This window comes from Hemicordylus capensis, chromosome 2 (genome assembly GCF_027244095.1).
Source record: "Hemicordylus capensis ecotype Gifberg chromosome 2, rHemCap1.1.pri, whole genome shotgun sequence".
Taxonomy (NCBI): domain Eukaryota; kingdom Metazoa; phylum Chordata; class Lepidosauria; order Squamata; family Cordylidae; genus Hemicordylus; species Hemicordylus capensis.
This window is the reverse complement of record NC_069658.1, coordinates 256,312,829-256,334,654: the sequence shown is the minus strand read 5'-3', so window position 1 is coordinate 256,334,654 and position 21,826 is coordinate 256,312,829. Positions and strand designations below refer to the sequence as shown.

General features: G+C 46.4%; 1 protein-coding gene across 21 annotated transcripts in view; it reads left to right on the top strand.

Annotated features, from left to right (window-relative positions):
* Positions 1-21,826, top strand: part of LOC128344935 (uncharacterized) — an 83,877-nt gene that overhangs the window by 6,459 nt on the left and 55,592 nt on the right. For 15 of the 21 annotated variants that reach the window (XR_008316130.1, XM_053296045.1, XM_053296044.1 and 12 more), the window contains one exon: positions 1,867-1,973. Coding sequence is in view for 1 of the 21 variants with exons in the window: in XM_053296049.1 (XP_053152024.1) it covers positions 1,964-1,973 (10 nt within the window). In the remaining 20 variants the exon portion in view is untranslated. Of the gene's footprint in view, positions 1-1,866; positions 1,974-9,290; positions 9,431-14,107; positions 14,268-15,781; positions 15,979-17,404; positions 17,510-20,295; positions 20,478-21,826 lie in introns of those variants that run through there. The other 6 variants (XR_008316131.1, XM_053296033.1, XM_053296046.1 and 3 more) reach the window with 5 other exon arrangements.

The window sequence follows — 21,826 nt, the reverse complement described above, 5'->3', positions numbered from 1 at the left end:
TGACATTTGTGAGGCTAAAAATTTGAAACACAGAATGCATAATCTACGTGTCAAGATTCACAAATGTATCTAATTTCAACTGCTAAAAAAATCCACCCGCTCGTGTGGTCTGCCCTTCATGGCACTGGACCTGCCACAGAGGGGGTTAGCCTAGCTTAACACCCTGCACTGCCCACCAACCACACAACACAGCAGCTAATCCCTTCTGTAGGTCCTCCAAAAAAATCTGGATGGCCTGAGGCAAAAGATGGAACCCATTACCTCTGTATAATTCAGGAGCGGGGGGAAACAATATCAGGGTGCTCCAGCCCCCCACCAACTAAGGCATGCTCAAAATGGGTCAGGTCTGCTTTGATCTTTTTCCTAGCCCTGCCAATCCTACCCTGTTTGCTAGCCCCCCTCCATACCCTGCGTATAAGCAGGTCAGACCAAATCACAATCAAATTTAGAAGCCAGCATTGTACGACACTAATGTCAGCCCAGGCCTTGTGAATAAGGGATGTCCCTGACTGCTGACTAGATCATTCTCCCCCAAATGAACCAAAAAGCTGTCCAAAGGTGGATTATCCTCCAAGAACTCCAGCAGAACTGACAAAAAAATGGGCAAATAACATATCCCACCAACCAATCCAGGAGATCGATGCCCACTCCCCAAATCCTAGTTGTTCAAGGTTCAGCCCCACATGCGTTCTTGTGGGCCCTGAAAACAGTCGAGTGCCCAAGGATGAAGACCCTTTCCCGCTCCATCGGCAGCGATGGTCCTGTAGGGAGAAGAATGAAACTAGTGACTACACTCAAGAAACCTAGCAAACATAGCACTGGTAGCCGCTTGAATGCCATCAGCCCCCTGGCAGGCCCACTCAGGGCCACACACTGCTCCAAGGTCCCATGGGGCACAAAACAGGGTTATCAGATCTGTTCAAACTAATAACATGTCCCTGACCCTTCTGGTCAGTTTTGGAAAACACTGAGAGACGGGTCTCACAATCTGTGAGACCTGCTTTTGTAATAACTGTGGGGAGAGCAGGCCAAGCCTGCCCTCCGCGCAGACAAGCGGGGAGGGAGCCCTGGGCAGCCGGATCGGGCGCCTACACAATGGCTAGTTCCATGACGGGGCCGGCAGGGGGTGGGGGAGCAGGGGCGCGTGGCCTCTGCAAACCCCAGTATGCCCTGCGCAAGTGTGCAGGGCATATTAGGGAGACCCCCGGAGCCGGGAGGCAGCTTTTCGCCTCCCGGTCGGGGGTCTTCTCATGAGTAGCCGCAGCTTGAAGCCAAGCCACGGCTACTCACAATCCTAAAAAGCTGGTTTGCTGGAGCGCTCGCTTCTCAAACCTGATGTTTAGCATTGGTTCTCAAGCGAGTTACCCGCTCAAGAACCACCGGGCTCGGCTGCAAGCCTGGTAGTTCTTACGGTCAACAAAAATCGGGCTAGACTCTCCTAGCCCAATTTTTGTTGATCGTGAGAATCGCCACTAAGTGTAGATCAACATGCCCAGATTTAAAAATTTGATCCCCCAGTGCAGAACTCTTAAGTACCCCTGTCCCTGGCGAATAACTCACCTGCCTGCTGAGAATGGACTGAGGGAGGAGAAAGCCGACACTATCTGTAGACCGGAAGCCCTGCCCTCTCCCAGTCAAGAGTCAACCTTAACCTTTTTCTGAAATGGAAGGCATTTTGATCCCAGAATCATTTATTGACATATTAAAACCTTGTCCATTGCTGAGACCTGGCACAAATTAAGCTCTAATCACACATTTTTTGGTCAACATTTACTCCTGATTTAAATTCTGTCTCACCCGCCCGCCAATTCACATCTTCCAATTAAAAGGATGTCTTGATGATGCTATTTTCTTTACTTTCTACAGACATAGTTGGATTTCAAAGAGAAGATTTTGAGAAATGTAACACAAAACTAAGATATGCTGGTGATATATGGAAGTTTTCCTGCTGCACAACAGATAAATGCTAAAAGGTATTATAACATCTAAAACCTAAAATCTGCTAATGGCAAAGTGAGCCTAGCCTGTTAGTAACCTCGAGGCCTAACTTCCTGGATGAAGCCTTTGGTAGATTTAGCCTAGCTGCTTATGTCTTGAATGGTTATCAGGCTGCTGAAATAAATGAAGATGGAATGATAAACAAGCATCCAAAAGCACAGTATATATTTTGTTTAATATATTTGTATTATGGCAGCTGCCACAGCTTTATAGTTTCACGAGGAACCCATGTATGTCTTGGAGCATTTCCTTAAAATATCTTGTTTTATTGCTAAACACTATACTCATGCAAATGTTGAAGGAAGCCAAGAGTCCAAGGGAATTGTGTGCTGCTGTGGAGGGCTCCCATTCTGTTCCATATCAAGAGAGAAACTTGGAATTGTACATAATATTTTTGAGCATTGTGTAGTGTTGCAAGCATGCAGACAACCACAGATGTATGGATGGCAAAACAATAGCATCTAGTCACAGAAAGGAGCTCTCGGCAGGACGCCTTGGAAGCCCACATGAGAGGGGCTTCTATGACTTTACCAGGATCCCCAATCATGAAAAGGGAAGGCCCAGGGCCAGGTGAAGCTTATGGAAGGAAGGAAGGAAGGAAGGAAGGAAGGAAGGAAGAGATTGAAGACAGGAACACATGGGAGGCATAATTTGGAGAAAGCCCACATTGAAGGTAGTGGTGGTGGTAAGGATTGGAAGAGGCTTTTGAGAACTGACTCGGGTTTCCTGGAGATACTGGGAAGCCAGCAGGAGGAGAACCCTGTGAAGCAGGAGGCAAGGAGGAAGTTTCTGAGTGCCCTAAGCACCTTATGAAGTATCCAACAGAGCAGTGTGGCAACCAGGGGTGGAGCTGTAACTGAGCTCATGGGTTTAAGACCCTCTTTCCCCCACACCTCCAAAGCCACCTGGGGCTTTTACACACATGGTTCCTAGTTCACATCTCCTCCAGAATGGAGGGTGCGAGTCCGCATATCAGCTGGATATACCCCAAAGCCCCTACGAGCTATCAGGGACCAGTACACACACTGAGCTTTCCGGTATGCCGGTATCCACCTGTGATGTGTGGAGGGGCCATTGCCAGTAATTGAGCTTTTTTCAAACCTTGCACTGGTCACCATGAGAACATAGGTTTTACATATGCAGATGTTGTTAGAGGATGCCTTAACAATGGAGACTACAGGTTCGATGTAACCTGAGCCCTTTGTGTCTGAGCTGATTCCATGAGCCTGCATTTTTCTTCATCATAGAGAGAAAGCAATGATTTCTACTTTAAACTTCCATGACCTCTTAAATGGTCTGGGGTGGGGGTGGAAACATGAGGTGATGAAGGCACTCACAAAGGCATGTTCATTATAAAAATCACCAAAGCTTTGGGTCAGATTCGGCAGGTTCGAGTTAATGCTTGGCAAATTGTCTCACCAGTTTTCCATATCTGTCAAACTTAACAAAAAGGTCTCTCACCTCTTCCTCTGGAATGTGATTGGTTGGAGAGAAAAACCGGAGCAAGCTGTGGGAACGCACACAGGAAAAAGATCTGTAGGGATTGAGGAGAGAAGCTCACCCTATGTTTATGGTCCATTTAAACCCCAGATTCATTCAATGAGGAGTGGCATTCAATGGGGAGGCTGTCCCACACCCCACTGCAAGGTTGATCTCCATGCTTGCGCAGAGGCCATTTGAGGGGTTAGTATGGCAGTGTGCTTCTTGATAAAGGCCTCTCTCTGGTTTCTCAGGCTGAGGCACTAGCCAGAGGTAATTTTTACCAGCATCAGCTGATACACCACTGTTGCAAATAGTAGATTTAAGCCCAGACTTTGTCTCAGAGCAAGCCCACATAGAGGAAAGAAAAATGCTGATTCATTCCCACCACATTTACTCAACAAAGGCTGTTCCTTTAAACTTAAACTGGTAGAAAATACGTTGCAACCACATCCTAATTACAGAGCTTTCCCTTCCCTGGATTTGGGTGATTGTCCAGGGAGTCTCTCATTCTCTTGACCAAATGGAAAAATACAGAAAACCTTCCACATGCAGCCTACACGTGAAGATCAAACTTGGTAGTGTGAGTTCCTGAGCAATCCACACTGAGGCATGTTTGCACCAGGCTGTTGGCCATGAGGCAGCCAGACTTCATGGCTGGTGCTCACAAAGCCCACTCCCCATCTTCTCCAATCTCCCTCTGGGCCCCTTCTGAGAACAAAGACCCGCTTCACTTCCTGCCACCAGACCTTCTAGTTCCTGGTCACCATGTGCTGAGTGGCTGATCCCCAGAGGTCACTTCCTGTCAGTCAGGAAAGGGTTCACTTCCGGTTCAATCTTTACAGGAAAGGAAAGGCTGTTACTGCCTGATCATTACAACCAACTATGGTCATTTTTGGAGGAGAATGACATAACAACAGTGGTGCATTTGCTGGTAGCCTCCAGACTTCTCTACTACAATGCACTCTATGTGGATCTGCCTTTATATGTAGTCCAGAAACTGCAACTGATGCAAAATTCAGCAGCCGGGTTCGGCATTTTACTCCTATTTCAAAAGCATTACATTGGCTGCCAATACATTTCTGGGCAAAATATAAATTGCTGGTGATTACCTATAAAGCTGTAAACAGTTTTGGCTCAGGCCACATGAGGGGACCAGAAGTTTTCTGTACTGCTGTTCCTGGGTTTTCTCATGTTAATCATTAGAATAGGTCAACACAGATCTGCAGCATGATGTGGGTGCATCCACCATATCTTTTGAAAGCCTATTGCAATTACTAGTATTTATTATTTATTTATTTATTTAATACATATCTATACCGCCCAAAACACAAGTTCTCTGGGCGGATAACAAAACAATAAAAACAGCCAATAAAAAATTAAAACATTTCAACAATTAAAATTAAAAGGTTAAAACTATTAAAACACAATTAAAACAATATATAATTAAAAGCCTGTGTGAACAAATGCATCCTGACTGCCCTTTTAAAAGCTTTAAGAGAAGTGTGTTCCAAAGCAGGAAGTGTGTTCCAAAGCCTCAGGGCAGCAATGGAGAAGGCCCGTCCCTGGGTAGCCACCAGACGAGCCGGTGGCAACTGCAGAAAACCTCTCCAGATGATCTCAATGGGTGGTGTGGTTCATAGTGAAGAGGTCGTTCTCTTAAATACCGAGGGCTCAAGCTGTTTAGGGCTTTATAGGTTTTAACCAAAACCTTGTACTCTGCCCGGAAACTTACCAGCAGCCAGTGTAGATTTTTAAGATAAGAGTGATATCGTCTCTCTGAGATGACCCAGAGGCCAATCTTGCCACTGCATTCTGGACTAACTACAGTTTCGGACTACGTACAAAGGCAGCCCCACATAGAGTGCACTGCAGTAGTCAAATCTGGAGGTGACCAGAAGATGTACTACTGTTCTGAGGTCATTTATCTCAAGAAATGGACATAGCTGGCGTATCATCTAGAGCTGATAAAAGGCACCTGTGGCCATCGCCTCAACCTGGGACACCAGGGAGAGTTTTGTGTCCAGAATCACCCCCATACTGCATACCTGTTTCTTTTGGGGAAGTGTGACCCCATCCAGAACAGGAAGATCAAAATCATCTCCCAAGTTCTTACCCCACACAATAAGTACCTCCATCTTATCTTGATTCAGTCTCAGCTTGTTACCTCTTATCTAGCCCATCACTGCCTCCAGGCAGGCATTTAGGGAGGTTATGCCTTCTCCTGATGATGTTGACATGGAGAAAAAAAATTGGGTGTCATCAGCATACTGATAGCACCCTACACCAAATCGCCTGATGATCTCTCCCAGCTGTTTCATGTAGATTTTAAACAACATCAGAGACAATATGGAGCCCTGAGGGACACCATACCAAAGTTCAGTTTTTGAAAAACAACAGTCCCGGACAGACACCATCTGGAATCTGCCCCAGAGGTAAGAGTGGAACCACCGCAAAGCAGTGCCCCCCACCCTCAACCCCTTCAGACACTCCAGAAGGATACTATGGTCGATAGTATTGAAAACCGCCGAGAGGTCCAAAAGGACCAACAGAGTTTGAGACAGGCCTATAATTGCTAAACTCTGAGGAATCCAAAGCAGGCTTCTTCAGAAGTGGTCTAATAATTGCCTCCTTAAGACAAGGAGGCATCCTGCGCTCCCTCAGAGAAGCATTTATGGTCTCTACCAGGCCTTTTACAACAACCTCCCTGCCAGATAATATTAGCCACGTCAGGCAAGGGTCAAGAGAACAGGTGGTAGGCCGCATCACTCCAAGCAGCTTGTCCACATCCTCATGAGTCACAAACTGAAACTGATCCAGCCAAACCACCTAAGAGGAGTCGCTGGACACCTCTGATTCAGACACTGCAGTAATTAAGGGTTTAAATCTAAGTTGGCCTGAATACAAGAGATGTTATCCACAAGGAAATCATTAAACACATCACAGGAGGTAATAGATGGTTCCAAATTCTGATTCAAGGGAGGAGGGGCACTCACTAGCCCTCTCACAACCCTGGACAACTCCGCCGGACATGAACTTGCGGATGCAATACTGGCTGAAAAGAATCACTTCTTTGCCGCCCGTATTGCCAGAGCATAGATCTTCAAATCTGCTCTGTGTTGTAATCTGTCAGATTTGAGTCGAGTCTTTCTCCACTTGTGCTCCAGTCGTCTACCTCACCACTTCAGCCCCCATAGTTCTTCCATTTACCAAGGGGCCAATTTTGAAGCAGGTCGCAGAGGACACTTAGGTGCGATCATGTCTACTGCCCTGGTGAGCTTGCTGTTCCAGTTCTCGACCAGAGCATCAACAGGATCACCAGCAAAGCCAACACTAAATCCCTCCAAGGCTTCTTGGAACTCTATTGGATCCAATAACCTTCTCAGGTGGACCATTCTAATGGGCCCCTTGCCTACTACTACTACTACTACTACTACTACTACTACTACTAAATCATTCATCACCATTTGCAGATATTTAGATAACAGCAGACCGGTCATATTGACAGACCAGCTATCATCTAGAGCTCAAGTACATTGTGCTGGACTACAACATGACAAGCAAGATGCATCGCATCATACATTTTGAGGGTTCTATTGCTGAGGCACCTAATGGTGCAGCAGGGAAGTCACTTGCCAAGGGAACAAGGGGTTGTTAGTTTGAATCCCTGCTGATATGTTCCCCAGACTTTGGGAAACACCTACCCTATGTCGTGCAGCAGTGATATAGGAAGGTGCTGAAAGGCATCATCTCATACTGCACAGGATGAGGCCATGGTAAACCCTCCTGTATTCTACGATGAAAACCACATGACTCTGTGGCTGCCAGGAGTCGACACCGACTTGACGACATGATCTTTCCTTTTTCCTATCGCTAAGCTGAAGTTGTGATGAATTCTGCTAAATCCAAACCACATTAGGTTTGGAGAGTTTACTGTTCAATGATGCATTTCAGACTAGATTCCAAGAAACACTGTTCTGAATGGACTTCTGGACCAAAGTCCTCATGGGACCACTCTCTCGCTAAATATGCGGCCCCAATCAGCAACACCCCACCTCTGAGGTTCCTGCCTCCAGGCCCCAGCAGAAGGAATCTCCTCCACCCCAGCCATGTATCACTCTCTGAGAGGCAGCACCAGCCATCTGCAGCCCCAGAGCCAGCAGCGCACTTGTGCACACCTCATTGTCACTGCCACACCCCTTGTGCACATGCTATATGCTCGCTCTCTTCAAGTCCACATTGAGCTGGGTGTTGAGGCAGCAAATTTCTGACTGCCAGCAGCACTGCCACTGCTGCATTTCTTCTCCCATTTCTTTCACCTCCCCTTTTCTGGGTCTCCGTGTGTACCTTGGCAGTAGGAATCTTTCCCTCCCTCTGCTTAAAAGATTGCTGTGCTGGAGAAAGATGCAGGGGAGAAGGGAAAGTCTGCTTCACCTTCCTCAGCTGCTGCTGACTCAGCTCTTCCCCCACCAGTATCCCCTCCCTGAAGCAAAGTCACTACAAACTTTGCACTTTCCAATGTCCAATGGCTCTACTACAGCATTTGCTTGCTGGTTGTGCTCCAAATCCCACCCACCTCCATGCCAGGCATCTTTTAAAATCAGTTTTACTTGGCTGCTCATTGGTTTGGAGTGATCTGAGAGCCAGGTTTTGCAAGCACAAGGAGAGGAGAAGGGGGGAAAGTGATTTCAGCAAGCCAAGGGGCAGGGAGGGAAATGAGATATTTAATATATTTATATGAGTAGTGGAATTCAGCAGCAGAATGGGCTGGACAGGAAGAGAGACCTGTGTTGTCTTTATGGAAGGGAGGGAGTGTGTGTGTGTCAGAGAGAGAGAGATACAGAGACAGGACTGGTCTTCTTACTGGTCTGGAATGATCTGCAAGTGGGGTGGGCGAGAACTGAGGACCAATCCCTCGGAAGAACAACTTCTTGAAAAGACTTATTTTCCAGTAGAGTAACTCTGTTCAGACATTGCATATGGTGTAGGTACATGTACATGTTTTTGTGTGAATAATGGGTATGACCACATTTTAAAAGGTGAACCTTGGTGTACGCCCCCTCAAATCCAAGACAGGAAATGGAATATCGTCATTGTGGATGCCTTGGGTGATGAGCATAGTCTCATCCTGTTAGGGCCCTCAGGTCTGGCCTCAGAGTACGGGAGAGGAAGGGTTAACCCTTCTCCTCTGCCTTGTGGATTTATCCCCCTTGTGACTAACCCCTCCCTGGAGACACAGAAAACATCTGAATCTCTGTTGCCCTCATCATAAGCCCGACTTTGTTTAGATACACACTCACAGGCTGGATATGCTGCTGTCCGCCCCTCCACTCACCTGGGCCTTTATTTTATTTATTTAACCTATTTTTTTAGGGATGTGCCAATTGATTCAAGTACAAATTATGAAGAAAAACTATTATTAGACAATGAGGAAACAATTATTATTAGACAATGAGGGAGTGAAAGGGATTATGAAGGAGGATATGGAGGTTGCAGAGAAGCTAAAAGAGTTCTTTGCATCCGTTGTCACAGCAGAGGATACTGAGCATATACCTGTTCCTGAACCAGGCATTTTGGGGATGGCGGCTAAAGAACTGAGCCAGATAGAAGTGACAAGAGAAGATGTTCTAGACTGTCTGGAAAAACTGAAAGCTAACAAATCACCAGGGCATCCATCCAAGAGTCCTCAATGAACTCAAATGCGAAATTGCCTACCTCCTTGCTAAAATATATAACTTATCCCTGCAATCAGATTCTGCACCAGAGGACTGGAGAGTAGCAAATGTAACACCGATTTTCAACAAGGTATCCAGGGGTGATCCGGGAAATTACAGGCCGGTTAGCTTAACATCCGTTACAGGCAAATTGATGGAAAGCATCCTCAAGGATAAAATTGTAAAGCAAATAGAAGAACAGGCCCTGCTGGAAGTGAACCAGCATGGCTTCCGCAAAGGTAAATCTTGCCTCACTAACCTTTTTGAGTTCTTTGAGTGTCAACAAGTGTGTGGATCACGGTGATCCAGTTGACATCGTATATCTGGGCTTCCAAAAAGCTTTTGACAAAGTTCCTCATCAACAACTCCTGAGGAAACCTAGCGGTCATGGGACAAGGGGACAAGCACATGTGTGGATTGCTCACTGGTTGAAGGACAGGAAATAGAGGGTAGGTATAAATGGAGAGTTTTCGCAATGGAGGGAAGTAAGAAGTGGGGTCCCCCAGGGATCTGTAAAGGGACTGGTGCTTTTTAATTTATTCATAAATGATCTAGAAGCAAGGGTAAGCAGCAATGTGTCCAAATTTTCAGATGATACCAAACTCTTTGGGGTAGTGAAATCCATAACTGATTGTGAAGAGTTCCAAAAGGATCTCTCCAAACTGGATATTTGGGCCACAAAGTGGCAAATGCAGTTCAATATTGGCAAGTGTAAAGTGATGCACATTGGGATGAAAAACCCCAACTTCAAGTATATGCTGATGGGATCAGAGCTGTCGGTGACCGACCAGGAGATAGATCTTGGGATCGTGGTGGACTGCTCGTTCAAAATGTCGACTCAATGTGCAGCAGCGGTGAAAAAGGCCAATTCCATGCTAGGGATCATTAGGAAGGGGATTGAAAATAAAACGGCTAATATTATAATGCCCTTAAACAAAATGATGGCACGGCCACACCTGGAGTACTGCGTACAATTCTGGTCACCACATCTAAGTAAGGACATTGTAGAACTGGAAACGGTGCAGAAGAGGGCAACCAAGATGATCAAAGGCCTAGAGCACCTTCCTTATGAGGCAAAGCTACGACCCCTGGGGCTATTTAGTTTAGAAAAAAGACTGTGGGGAGACATGATAGAGGTCTATAAAATCATGCATGGGGTGGAGGATGTGGATAGAGAGAAAATCTTCTCCCTCTTCCAACACTAGAACCAGGGGTCATCCCATGAGATTGATTGCCAGGAAATCTAGGACCAGCAAACGGAAGTTCTTTTTCATACCATTCATAATCCACTTGTGGAATTCTCTGCCACGAGATGTGGTGACAGCCAACAACCTGGATGGCTTTAAGAGGGGTTTGGATAATTTCATGGAGGAGAGGACTATTGACGGCTACTAGTCAGAGGGCTGTAGGCCACCTCCAGCCTTGGGGGTGGGGTGCCTCTGGGTACCAGTTGCGGGGGAGTAACAGCAGGAGAGAGGGCATGCTCTCAACTCCTGCCTGTGGCTTCCAGCGGCATCTGGTGGGCCACTTTGCGAAACGGGATGCTGGACTAGATGGGCCTTGGGCCTCATCCAGCAGGGCTGTTCTTATTATAAACCAAAGAATCTAAACACTTAAAAAATAATGACTGCAGATTTTGCTCCATAACTCCACTTCCACAAGGGATAAAACTTAGCTTTTCTTTTTAAAAATGAATGTTGGGGGTCTATGTTAGGGTTAGGATAGGACAACTTCGAAACCCCATTATTCCCTATGGTATAAATATAGAAAATCAGTATAAATTATAAAAAATCATTAAATATCAATCAAGTGCCCCACCACCTTGAAATTTGGGTGGTAGGTGGCATCCATGGGGACATACCAACGACATGAATATTCAGGGTTGTGAAATAAGAATGTTACTGGAAAGTGATTAGATTTAGAAGGCATAACGTTCTGAAACATGATTTCTCTAAGGCAGAGTTAAGCTTTCCAACAACTCTCTGAATTTCTATTTTGATCATCACTCAGAGATGCTTGGGAGTGGGGAGGTTTTCTATGTAAGTGTTGACTGAGAGAAGTTCTTTCCCCTTCCTTCCAACCAGTGCTGGCTCAAGCAGGGGTGCTGCCTGAAGTGATGCCAAGATGCCACTGACCATGCCCCCTGATGCTGATCTGTTACCTGATGCCCACACCAGCCCCAAGGAGCAGGGACAGCCCCACCTTGCTCGCTGGTGCATGCCCTCCTTCCCCTTTTACCAACTGCCCTAACCTTCTGGCCAGACTGGGGCTTTAAGGTGCAGATGTGAGGGCAGGGCTTCCATTTCCTTCTCTTCACAGGAGATAAAGAAATCCATGTAATCAAGCTAGAAGCTCCTTTCTTGCTGGTGAAATGCAGGATAAAATACTGGCGTGCCCAGAAAGCAGGGCAGCCAGGAGATTGGGAAGAGCAATACGCATGGGCAAGAGGGACAGGGATGGGGTCACCCCCTATGCCGGCCTGGGTTTGGGGAGCTGGGCTGGGACATAGGGTGGCTGTCATACAGGAGCTTGGGAGTCGTGCCAGCAGGCATAGGGGGCAATGCCTACAGGCAATGGGGGCAGAGTGGGATGCCAACACCCCCTCCTCATCGCACAGGAACCATCCAAGGCCATTGCCTCACTTTGCCTCATAGATAAGCTGCCCCTATGAGCTGCATTACAGTATGAGGTAAAAGCTTTAAAGTTCTTCAAGGCCTGGGCAAACGGAATGGTTTTTAACTGGCACCACAATCTGTACATTCTGGAAATGGGGCATCACAAGCAAAATGGCCACCAGCCACCTCATGACAGAAGGCAGGAGCAGAAGATCTATTATTAGGGCTGTGCATGAATAAGAAATTGGAATTCCATTTTGGAATCCCCACCCCACAACATGAGGGGTCAGCCGTTCACAGGGTAGCAGCCCCAGGTAGTGTGGTGGGATTGGAGGTTCTTTAAGAGCCATCCCAGCACTGGTGTGGAGAGAGCTGGGTGGCCTCTATGAATCTCAAGAGCATCAGAGGGCAGGCAGGGATTGACACAGGAGAGGTGGGGCATGCATGTGGGGCAGCTGGGAAGTGCAGGGATGTCTGGGGGATGTAGTTCCTCCCAGAGGACAGCTTCTCCCCTCCTATGGGAGGAGCTCTGGGAGGAAATACATCTGTCAGATATGATATCCCTATGCTTCTCAGCTGCCCCAGGCATGGGCCTTGCCTCCCCTGTGTCATTCCCCGCCTGCTCCCTGGATGCCCCTCAAGATGGCACCAAAAAGAAATAGGATGGTGCCAGGTGAAGATGCACCCTGTTGTGTGCATTTTGGAGATGAGGCATCACATCCAAAAGGCCACCAGCCCCTCACAGTGGACATAAGAAGCTGCCTTATACCGAGTCAGACCATTGGTCTATCAAGATAAGTATTATCTACACAGCCTGGCAGTGCCATCTCCAGGTCTACAGGCAGGAGTCTTTCTCAGTCCTATCTAGAGCTGTAAGGGAGGGAACCTGGGACCTTATGCATGTAAGCAAGCAGATGCTCAACCCAGAGTGGCCCCACTGTGGGAATAAGGAGAATATCTTACAGTGCTCAGGCATGTAGCCTCCCATTCCAATGAAAATCAGGGTGGACCCTTTTTATCAAAGGGGACGATTAATGCTTATTGCAAGACCAGCTTTCCTTCTCATCCCAGAAAGTGGGAGCAGAATGTGGGAGCTCATAATCATCAGGCAGGTTCTGATGGGAGATGGTGAAAACAAACCACTGCAAACAAATCAAACTACTACGGTCCCTTGCTAGGACCCAAACTGATATGTTCCAATCTATATATATAATTCTCCTGGGTGTGCCTTTCGAACGTGCGTCCCGGAAGCCCAGCTGATTGGCTGGGCTGCGGGGCACCTGATTGGGTAAGGCGCACCCAGGAGAACAGCGGTGGCGGCAGCCATGGCCACCGGCGGGCACGGCCTGGCAGCGACGGGGAGGACAGGCCGAGGGACGAGGAGCGAGGAGGCGGCAGCGCGGGCCCCGATACTGGGGTGGGGGTTGGCAGGTCCAACAGATGGCGGCGGTGGCTCTCGGCAGCCCCGCTGGCGGCCCAGCTGGCCGCTGCGGCTCTCAGCCTGGCGGTGGGCCCGCCCGTGGCGGCATGCCGCCGGAGACTGGGGTGGGGGGAGAGAGGCGGCGGGTTCTGGCCCGGCCGCGGAGGCGAGGCGGTGGCGGCGGGCCGAGCCGTGGCACTCGCCTGGCCAGAGACTGGGGCGGTGGGGAGAGAGGTAGCCGGTTGCGCTTTCCGCATCTTCCTGATCCCACAGGGCTCTGCTCCTCGGTTCCTCCTTGCTCTCCCCCTCCCCCTCACGGAAATCTTTCCACCATGGGGTCTTTTAATCTTTCTTTTGGGGGTGGGGGAACGTGATTCTAGGGGTTATGTGAGATGTGACCCACACAGCTCATCATCTCCATCCCAAATGGAGACGGTTTCAAAAATCAAGGCGCAGGCTAGAAGAGCCGAGGGTGAAGCTGCTTTATACCAACGTCAGACTCCGCATTGAGAAGTAGCATCAGTCAGGTCCTAAAAGAGAGGATCTTTGAAAGGGAGGACTCGCCCTGCCTGTCACCTCCTCCACTCTTTTCCCTCCTGCCAGGGAGATAGTAGCTAGGGGAGTGGGGGCTCTGTTTACCCCTCTTGCATCCCTCAGTGAGGGAGATAACGAAGAAAATAGGGAGGGTTGGAGCTGGGGGGCCCTCCAAAGCTGGGGGGGCGGGCTCCTTAAATCCTTTTGCTCAATTATAGCTACACCCCCCCTGCCTCCTGCAGAACATTCTCCTCTCGCAATCCCCCTCCTCCTTTTCTTCCGCCTTTAAACTACATTATATAATTTATTCCCTATAAAGTTATGTGTATTCCTCTTTGTATAATCAGATACAGACAAGTATAAATGCAGATCAGAATTGCCAGTCCAAGTGGTTCAACCAAAAGCAGTATCTCAAGTCCGCCCACCACCCTAAACCAAACACACCAAAGCAACAGGCAGCTCGCCAATACCATCGTCGGGTCTCCTCCACCATTATAGCGCAGAAGGGTAAGAGAGTGTGGGGCAGAGGGAAGGGCAAAAGAGCGTGGGGCAGAAGGGAGGGAGAGTGGGGCAGGAGGGAAGGGGGAACAGCCAGCCCCAAAGACTGCACAGATGCTCTGTGCGGGGTCAGCTAGTTATAATTATTTCCTGTCCTTTGGGCTGCAGTTCTCCAAGATATCAGACACAAGTCTTCAGCTCAGCCCTCTTGACTGAGATCCCTTCCACTAACAATGTCAGAGATTGAACCTGAGACTACTACATGCAAAGGAGGTGACCTCCCCCAGTGGAGATATGGTCTTCATCCAATTCTGCCCTTCCTTTCTCCCTTCAATTTTGTCCTGCCCCTTTTCATAAGGAAATGTATCATCAGGGAAAATGACAAGAAGCTTTGGGTTTCAGCTCTGTGATTTAGAGCATTTTCATTCCCACCTCATGTGCTTCTGTACAGATGCATGTGTTCTTTTAGTATAAACAGCTCACCTTGTGCAATATACATGCTGCCAAAACCAGGCACACAGTCTCTTATGTAACCATGGAGAACATTACAAACTGTCCCAAAAGATCCAATCCATAAAGAGATGGAGAAATCTTGATTTATCAGAAGAGGGCTTGTTTCCCAGTGGTTTAGTGGAAGGCAAGTCACACCTTATGTAATGGTTCACATACTCATCAGAACAGGTCCTTGGTGCACAGAATGGCAGCAACATACGGATGTAGGAAGCTGCCTTTCAGTAAGTTCAGCCATTGGTCCCTCTAGTTCCATACTGTCAATACTGATGTGCAGCAGCTCTCGTGGGTTTCCAGTGGGGGTCTTTTCCTGCCCTACCTGGAGAACTCTGGAGTTTGAAGTATTGACAGTTTAAAGTTACTGTCTTAAATCTGTTAAGAGTTTTCATTGTATCTTTTGTATTCCGGCCACCTACCTACCCCCAACCTGGCAATGGCAGCAGCGGCAGCTCTCCCTACGTGCACTCTTACTCACTTACTTACTTATAATGACAGGCACATTTATGTGTGCATTAATGATGTGCTCCATTTCCATTCAGAAGTGTGCAGCATGGAGGGAGGAGGAGTGCACTAGAATTGTCTTTGTATACAATCACTGTACCTGTTATACCAGAGGCACATTTGGGTACATTTTCTCTTTAGCTATACATTTTTAGTTTATTTTACACCATACTACAGATACAAAATACAAATAGACAATAAGGAATTTAAATCACTTTCTAGAATATGTGTTATAATTTGTTACAGCCCTAGCAAGCACCAGAAATAAATAAATAAATAAATAAATAATGATAATAATAATTCCTAAGATGTCCAGATCCATTAAGTGATAGGCAAATGAACTTCTGTCCATGCCCACAGACATCATCAATTTAATGAAATTGTGTTTATACTGAGGAAAAATTTCTGTAGAGTAATAAATTACTTTATAACAAGTAATGTGAAATCTGCTTCAAACCTTGGTTTCACATCCCAGCTTGTTTCAAGTAAGTGGGTTAGAATAAATCAAGACTGGTCATTTCAATACATCAAAACAAATCTTAGGTTTTTTCCTAACTTCAGCTGGAAGTAGAATTCTTCTGACTCACACACAAGCAAAGGAAGGGGGAGCTGAAATTCCTGAGGCTGGGAGATGGCACATGGAACCGACATTTAACCACAATTCCACCTGTTGTCTGAACCAGCCCATCATATATTTGGCCTATTTTGTGTAAGTATATGTTTCAGTAAATATCTTTAGTAAATATTTGTAGACATTTCTAAAAACATACTCATACAAAACCTAACAAACATATAAAGCATCAATAAACAGATAAAAGATACTAAAAACAGGTAGAAGATATTAAATAACACATTAATGTTGAGTACCAGGCATGAATCCAAAACCATCATTTTTGATCGGGGGGGCTGGTCAGTAAGGGCAGGGTGGGTTGTGCTCCCCTCCCCACAAGCAAACAAATGTGCTCATTAGGAAGCTAAATCAGAAGAAGGGGATAGAGCACCATTTTCTCTGAAGAGAAAAGAGCTTGCTTCTGCCCCTTCTCCCTGCCCCAGTAGCCTCCTCTTTTTCATGATTGGCCAGAATAGGTGCCAGTCAAGCTATCCTGCTTGTTTGGAGTTTCCCCTAAGCATCACCCTTTTCACCTGTCAAAAGGGCGGGGAGAGTAAAATTAAATGTACAAGCTGTTTGACACAGCCTTAGTTGGGGGGTTGACAAGCAGGCCATTTTAGGGTACACCCTAAACAATAAGAAGACAGGATAGCTTGACTGGCACCTTTTCTGGCCAATCGTGGAAGACAGGAGGTTGCAGGAGAAGGGAAGGGATGAAGCAAGCTCCCTTCTCCTCAGAGAAAATGGCTTTTTGTAGTTTTTTCTGTTTAGGTTGCAAGTATTCCTTCCGAGCAAGTGCATTTGTTTGCCTGGTTGCTCCTTTCTTGAACTTACTGAGTGACTGAAGACCCAGTGGGCTTCTCTCCTCCTCCTCCTCCTCCTCCTCCTCCTCTTCCTCCTCTCTTCTCTTGGTGCCCCCCCCCCCCACTAACGCTTTTCTCTTCTCTTGGCTAGTGGAATTTTATGCTTCCCCGCTTTCATTCCCTCTCTCCCCACCCTTTCCCCAGCTGGTAGTACTTCTGTGTAGTTGGAGTTAGTTGCGCAGGACAGCCTGCTGTGCAAAGGTGTTTAAACTGGTGCTGAATGGGGTGCTTTATTGTTTCCAGAAAGTGTGTGTGTGGGGGGGGTGTTGAGCACTTATTAGGCTCCACTTAAATCTTTATTAGCACTGCTGGGCCAACACCTAAGATGGTTGCAGACTCCCTGATCAAGGGAATTCTGAACTCTGTATAGGCTTGTTGGGTCCTGGGAAATACCTGCAAATGGGATTTCAACAGTAGTGCCTTGAGGGTCTGTGATTGCCTACACCTCTTCTTCTGTAAGCACATATCTGTATTATCTTAACCTCGAAGCAAATGGTCTCCCAGTTTGAGGCGGTGGCCAGAGGTGATTTCTATCAGCTTCAGCTGATATTCTATCTGTCTGTTTCTTGAGAGAAATGACCACAGAACAGTGGTACATCTGCTGGTAACCTTCAGACTTGTCTACTGCAATGCACTCTATATGAGGCTTCCTTTGTTTGTAGCCCAGATACTGCAGTTGGTCCAGAAATGCAGCAGCCAAGTTGGTCTGTAGGTCATCTCGGAGAGACCATATCACTCCAGTACTGAGAGAGCTACACTGGCTGCTGGTAAGTTTCCAGGCAAAATATAAGGTGCTAGTTATAAGCTATAAAGCCCTAAACTGCCCATGCTCTGGGTATTTAAGATAATGTCATCTTCGCTATGAACCCCGCTGCCCATTGAGATTATCAGGAGAGGTTGTCTGCAGTTGCTTATCTGGTGGCTAATCAGGAACAGGCCTTCTCCACTGCTGCCCTGAGGTTCTGGAATGCACTCCCTGCCAAAGAAACAGCCTCCCCAACTCTGACAACTTTTTAAAAAGCAGTCAAAACACTTGTTCACCCAGGCTTTTAATTAGATACTGTTTTGATAGTTTTAATATTGTTTAAAATTGTAAATGATTGTGGTTTTAGTCTTTTTATTTTGTTTTAATTTGTATTTTCTTGTGAGCTTCCCAGAGACATATGATTTGGGTGGGATATAGATATATCAGATAAATATATTAAATGCATGCATGCATGCTCTGGGCTGGTAAGGTATATGCTCACTGTTGGATCTTGCTGTTGTTGTTGTTAGTTTGACAGCTAGTTGTGGAAGACCAGGGAAACAAGTTGCCAAGCAGCCGGATCAAAGCATTGAACGCTTAACCCAAACCTGCCAAATCAGACACAAATCTTTGCTGGTTTTTATAATGAACTTGCCTTTGTGACTTCCTTCATCACCTCATGTCACCCCTCCCCACCCCAGGTCATTTAACAGGCCATCGAAGTTTAATGTAGAAATCATTGCTTTCTCTCTGTGATGAAGAAAAATGCAGCCTCATGGAATCAGCCCAGACACAAAGGGCTCAGATTACATCAAATTTGTAGTCTCCATTGTTAAGCTTCCAGGCATCCTGCAAGAACATCTGCATATGTAAAGCCTATGTTCCTATGGTGACCAGGCTTCAACTCACTCAGAGCACCACTCAGAGCAGACCACACCCAACACAGCTGTCAAACTGTGTTGTCAAAATTTAGCTTTCATTTAGCCTTGTGAAAGTACAAATTTTGAAAAATGCCGAATTACTGGCAATGACCACTCCACACATTGCAGGAGAACTGGTGGAGCTTACCAGAAAGTTCGATTTTAAAAAAAAAGCTGCCACCAATAGAGGATCGTTTTTACCACAGACATAATTCGGGACAAGCTAGAATGGGCAGAAGTAATTTGGGGGGAAAGCAGAATCTGGTATGTACTGGTCCCTGACAGCTCGCAGGGACTTTGGGGTAAATTCAGCTGATATGTGGTGTTGCACCCTCCATTCTGGAAGGGATGCAAGCTGAAAGCCATGTGTGTAAAAGTCCCGGTTTTTCAAGCACAAGATTCATGACTCTGTTCTCTCATGCGTGCCCCTTCTACTCCCATCCTCTCTTTCTCTCTTTCTCCTCCTCTCTCTCTGGCTGTCCTGACTTCTTTACAATACTAGTTGTTAGTCACTCAACATTTACAGACACACACAGAGACACACAAAGGCACTCACACTTTCTTGTAATGCTTTTATTTGGCTTATAAGTAAACATTTCGAAGACATTTTGTGTTTGTACTTTCCCCCCACCTTCTGCCAAGAAACTGCTATATCTTCCAAAGGAGCCAGAGGGCCTCCAGTGGGTAGTGAGTTCAACTGTCTTTGAGTCCAGTATAGCTCCTGAGCATACATGGATCTCAAGCTGAATACCTAAGACTATTGGTGTCACCTATTTGTGAACTGGACAGGTCTTTGGAATGAGGATCTGCAATTTGTAATACTGAATTGGGCAGGCCTCTCTGCCCTAACAGAAAGGTCTCAAATCAATCTTTGGGATATTGGCCAAGTATCTAGGTCTTGTTTAGATATTTTAAATCAACCCTGCAGGGAACTGGGCATTGGTACAGGTTTATTCTTTAGCTGTAAGCTTTCAAATTGATTATGGAAATAATAAACAAGGACCTCTGAGTTCAACTACCCCTGGGGCTCAATAGGGGGAAAGCCCCCCAAGGGATTAATAACTGCGATGAACTAAAATGAATAAGAATGCTGCCCACTGAAAACCGTGAGTGCTCCCTCAAGGTCCACTGGAATTATTGAGAGCCATGAATACCATGTGATATGTCTGGCCTCAAGAGAAATAGATGCATTAATTTTTAGTATATCCATTCATAACAATAAAATGTGAGAACAGCAAAGCAAGGTACATCAAACAATAAGAATCAAGGATAGCATAAAAGAGAGCCAGCAGCTATTGCCTAACAAAGATTATGACTAGTATCTCTTCTCTCCTGCCCTCTGTCCCTACCCTGCTGCTCCAGAGGCCAGCAGCCAACACAGCTTCTGATGTGTCCTTACATATAGAGAGACGTGTACTACTGGGAACTGGTAGGAGAGAACAGCTCTCTCTGCTTCTGGAACAAAAAAACACAAACAAAAAGAACACAAGTTTTGAAATTAATTAATTGAGCAATACACATTAGCTCATAATTGAAATGCATTCAGAATGTTGTGACTGCCAAAATATATCAGTAATCCAAAAACCTCTGGTTAGAGATGAGAGTTAAGATGCTTTACATTTTGACTCATGCTCTAAAAAGAATGAAAATTTCAAGTTAAGGGCCCTTCTTAAGTTCGGCACCACATAGGCTGTGAAGATTTGGTAGAGTCTGGTATATGATGGTGGCTTTAGAACCACACCCACACACACGCGTAACAACTGGAGGGGCCCCCCAGAGGCACCTCACGTGACTCCCCAAGGCCCCTCAGCCACTTGCCCTGTTCGCCGTCTCTCCTGCTTGTTCTCCTGGCCCTGCTGCAAAGAGCTCCTTTTCTCCCGCTTCTCAGCTGATCGGCGGGTGGGCGGAGCTTCCACGGAGGCCTCCGTGTAGGCCTCTGTGAAGCCTGAACTCGAGTAGGGCCGGAAGCAAGCCAAGGATAGGAAGGAGGAGGCAGCCAGAGTGGCCACCACTGTTCTCTGCAGCAGAAGACCCCTTGCTGCCCTGCCCAACCCAGCCTACTCATGCCAGGTAGAGTGTGAACTCCTTTTTGTGGTTACCTTTCCCGCCCCCCCGCCCCGGATATATAGGGATCTGCTTGCCATAGGGCTTTGATATGGGGGGTGGGACTGAGAAGTCTCTGAATATTTATTTTAAAACAGCTTGGAAAATTTGCTGGCTTAAAAAAAAACTATCTAAAAAGTCCTATAAGTGGCTTGTTTCATGGCAGAAAATTACAAAAACTATTGGAACAAACAGTATTATATTTATTTTATTCATTCATTCATTCATTCATTCATTCATTCATTCATAAATGCACTTATGTTCAAGTTGTTTTGCAACCCAGAAGGTCTGAGTGAGAACTGTGAAGCATGTGTGGTGCTTTTATTTTATTTTTCTTGTGTGTGAACTGCTCCCCAATAACTCGCAGGGACTTCAGGGTAAATCTGGCCATGTGAATGCAGCACCTCCGTTCCAGAGGAGATGTGTGTTAAAGGGCTTTAAAAGTCTCCTGTGAAAAACCTCCTGGAATCAAACTTGACTGAATTTGTTCAGAATTCTGAGAAAACAAACATAGGCTCACCCTGCATGGTTGAAAGTCTCCTTTGCTAATTTGCAGCGAGGGGGCCATTTTAATAATTGGTCTTTCTAGTGTGTTCTAGGCATTAAAAGTAGCACAGATGTATAGTACTCAATGTATATCACTGTATATTGTGACGTGTGCATGTGTGTATTCAGTGAAATGTATTTCCAGGCAGCATACTTATTTTGGAATATCAGACTTAAATCCTTGGGGGCCTGGGGTGTGCGGAGGCCCTGGACTTTGAGTGGAGGGGCCCATTTTAAAATCTCGTCTCTGGACCCACTCCAACCTTGCTACGCCCCTGCACCCACACTTTGTCAAATCAGAGAAGCATCAGGCAGAAATTCATCCAGGGCATTTCTAGGAAGTGATTAGGGAAACTGTACCTGTTAAATGTCTGCTGGATGCATCTCTCCCCAGCCCAATGTCTCACTGAAAGCCCAAGGCAAAGTGTGGGTGCACACACTGCAGCCATTCTCTCTCTCTCTCTCACACACACACACACACACACTGCTGCCGTTCACACAATACCCACGCACACATTTTAGCCATTCACACATTGTAGCCATTTACACAGGTACACACACACACACAGAGCCATTGTGTGTTTGTGTGCTTGTGTGAATGGCTTTTGCGTTCAGCTATCTCTGAATGACACCATAATGTTTCATGTGTTTCCAACTGGAAATGGTTCTAAGACAAAACATTTTGGGCTCTTAAGAGGCAAACTGGAAAACCAAGGAAAGGAGATAAGAATGAAATCACAATACAACAATGACATCTGGGGAAAGGGAGA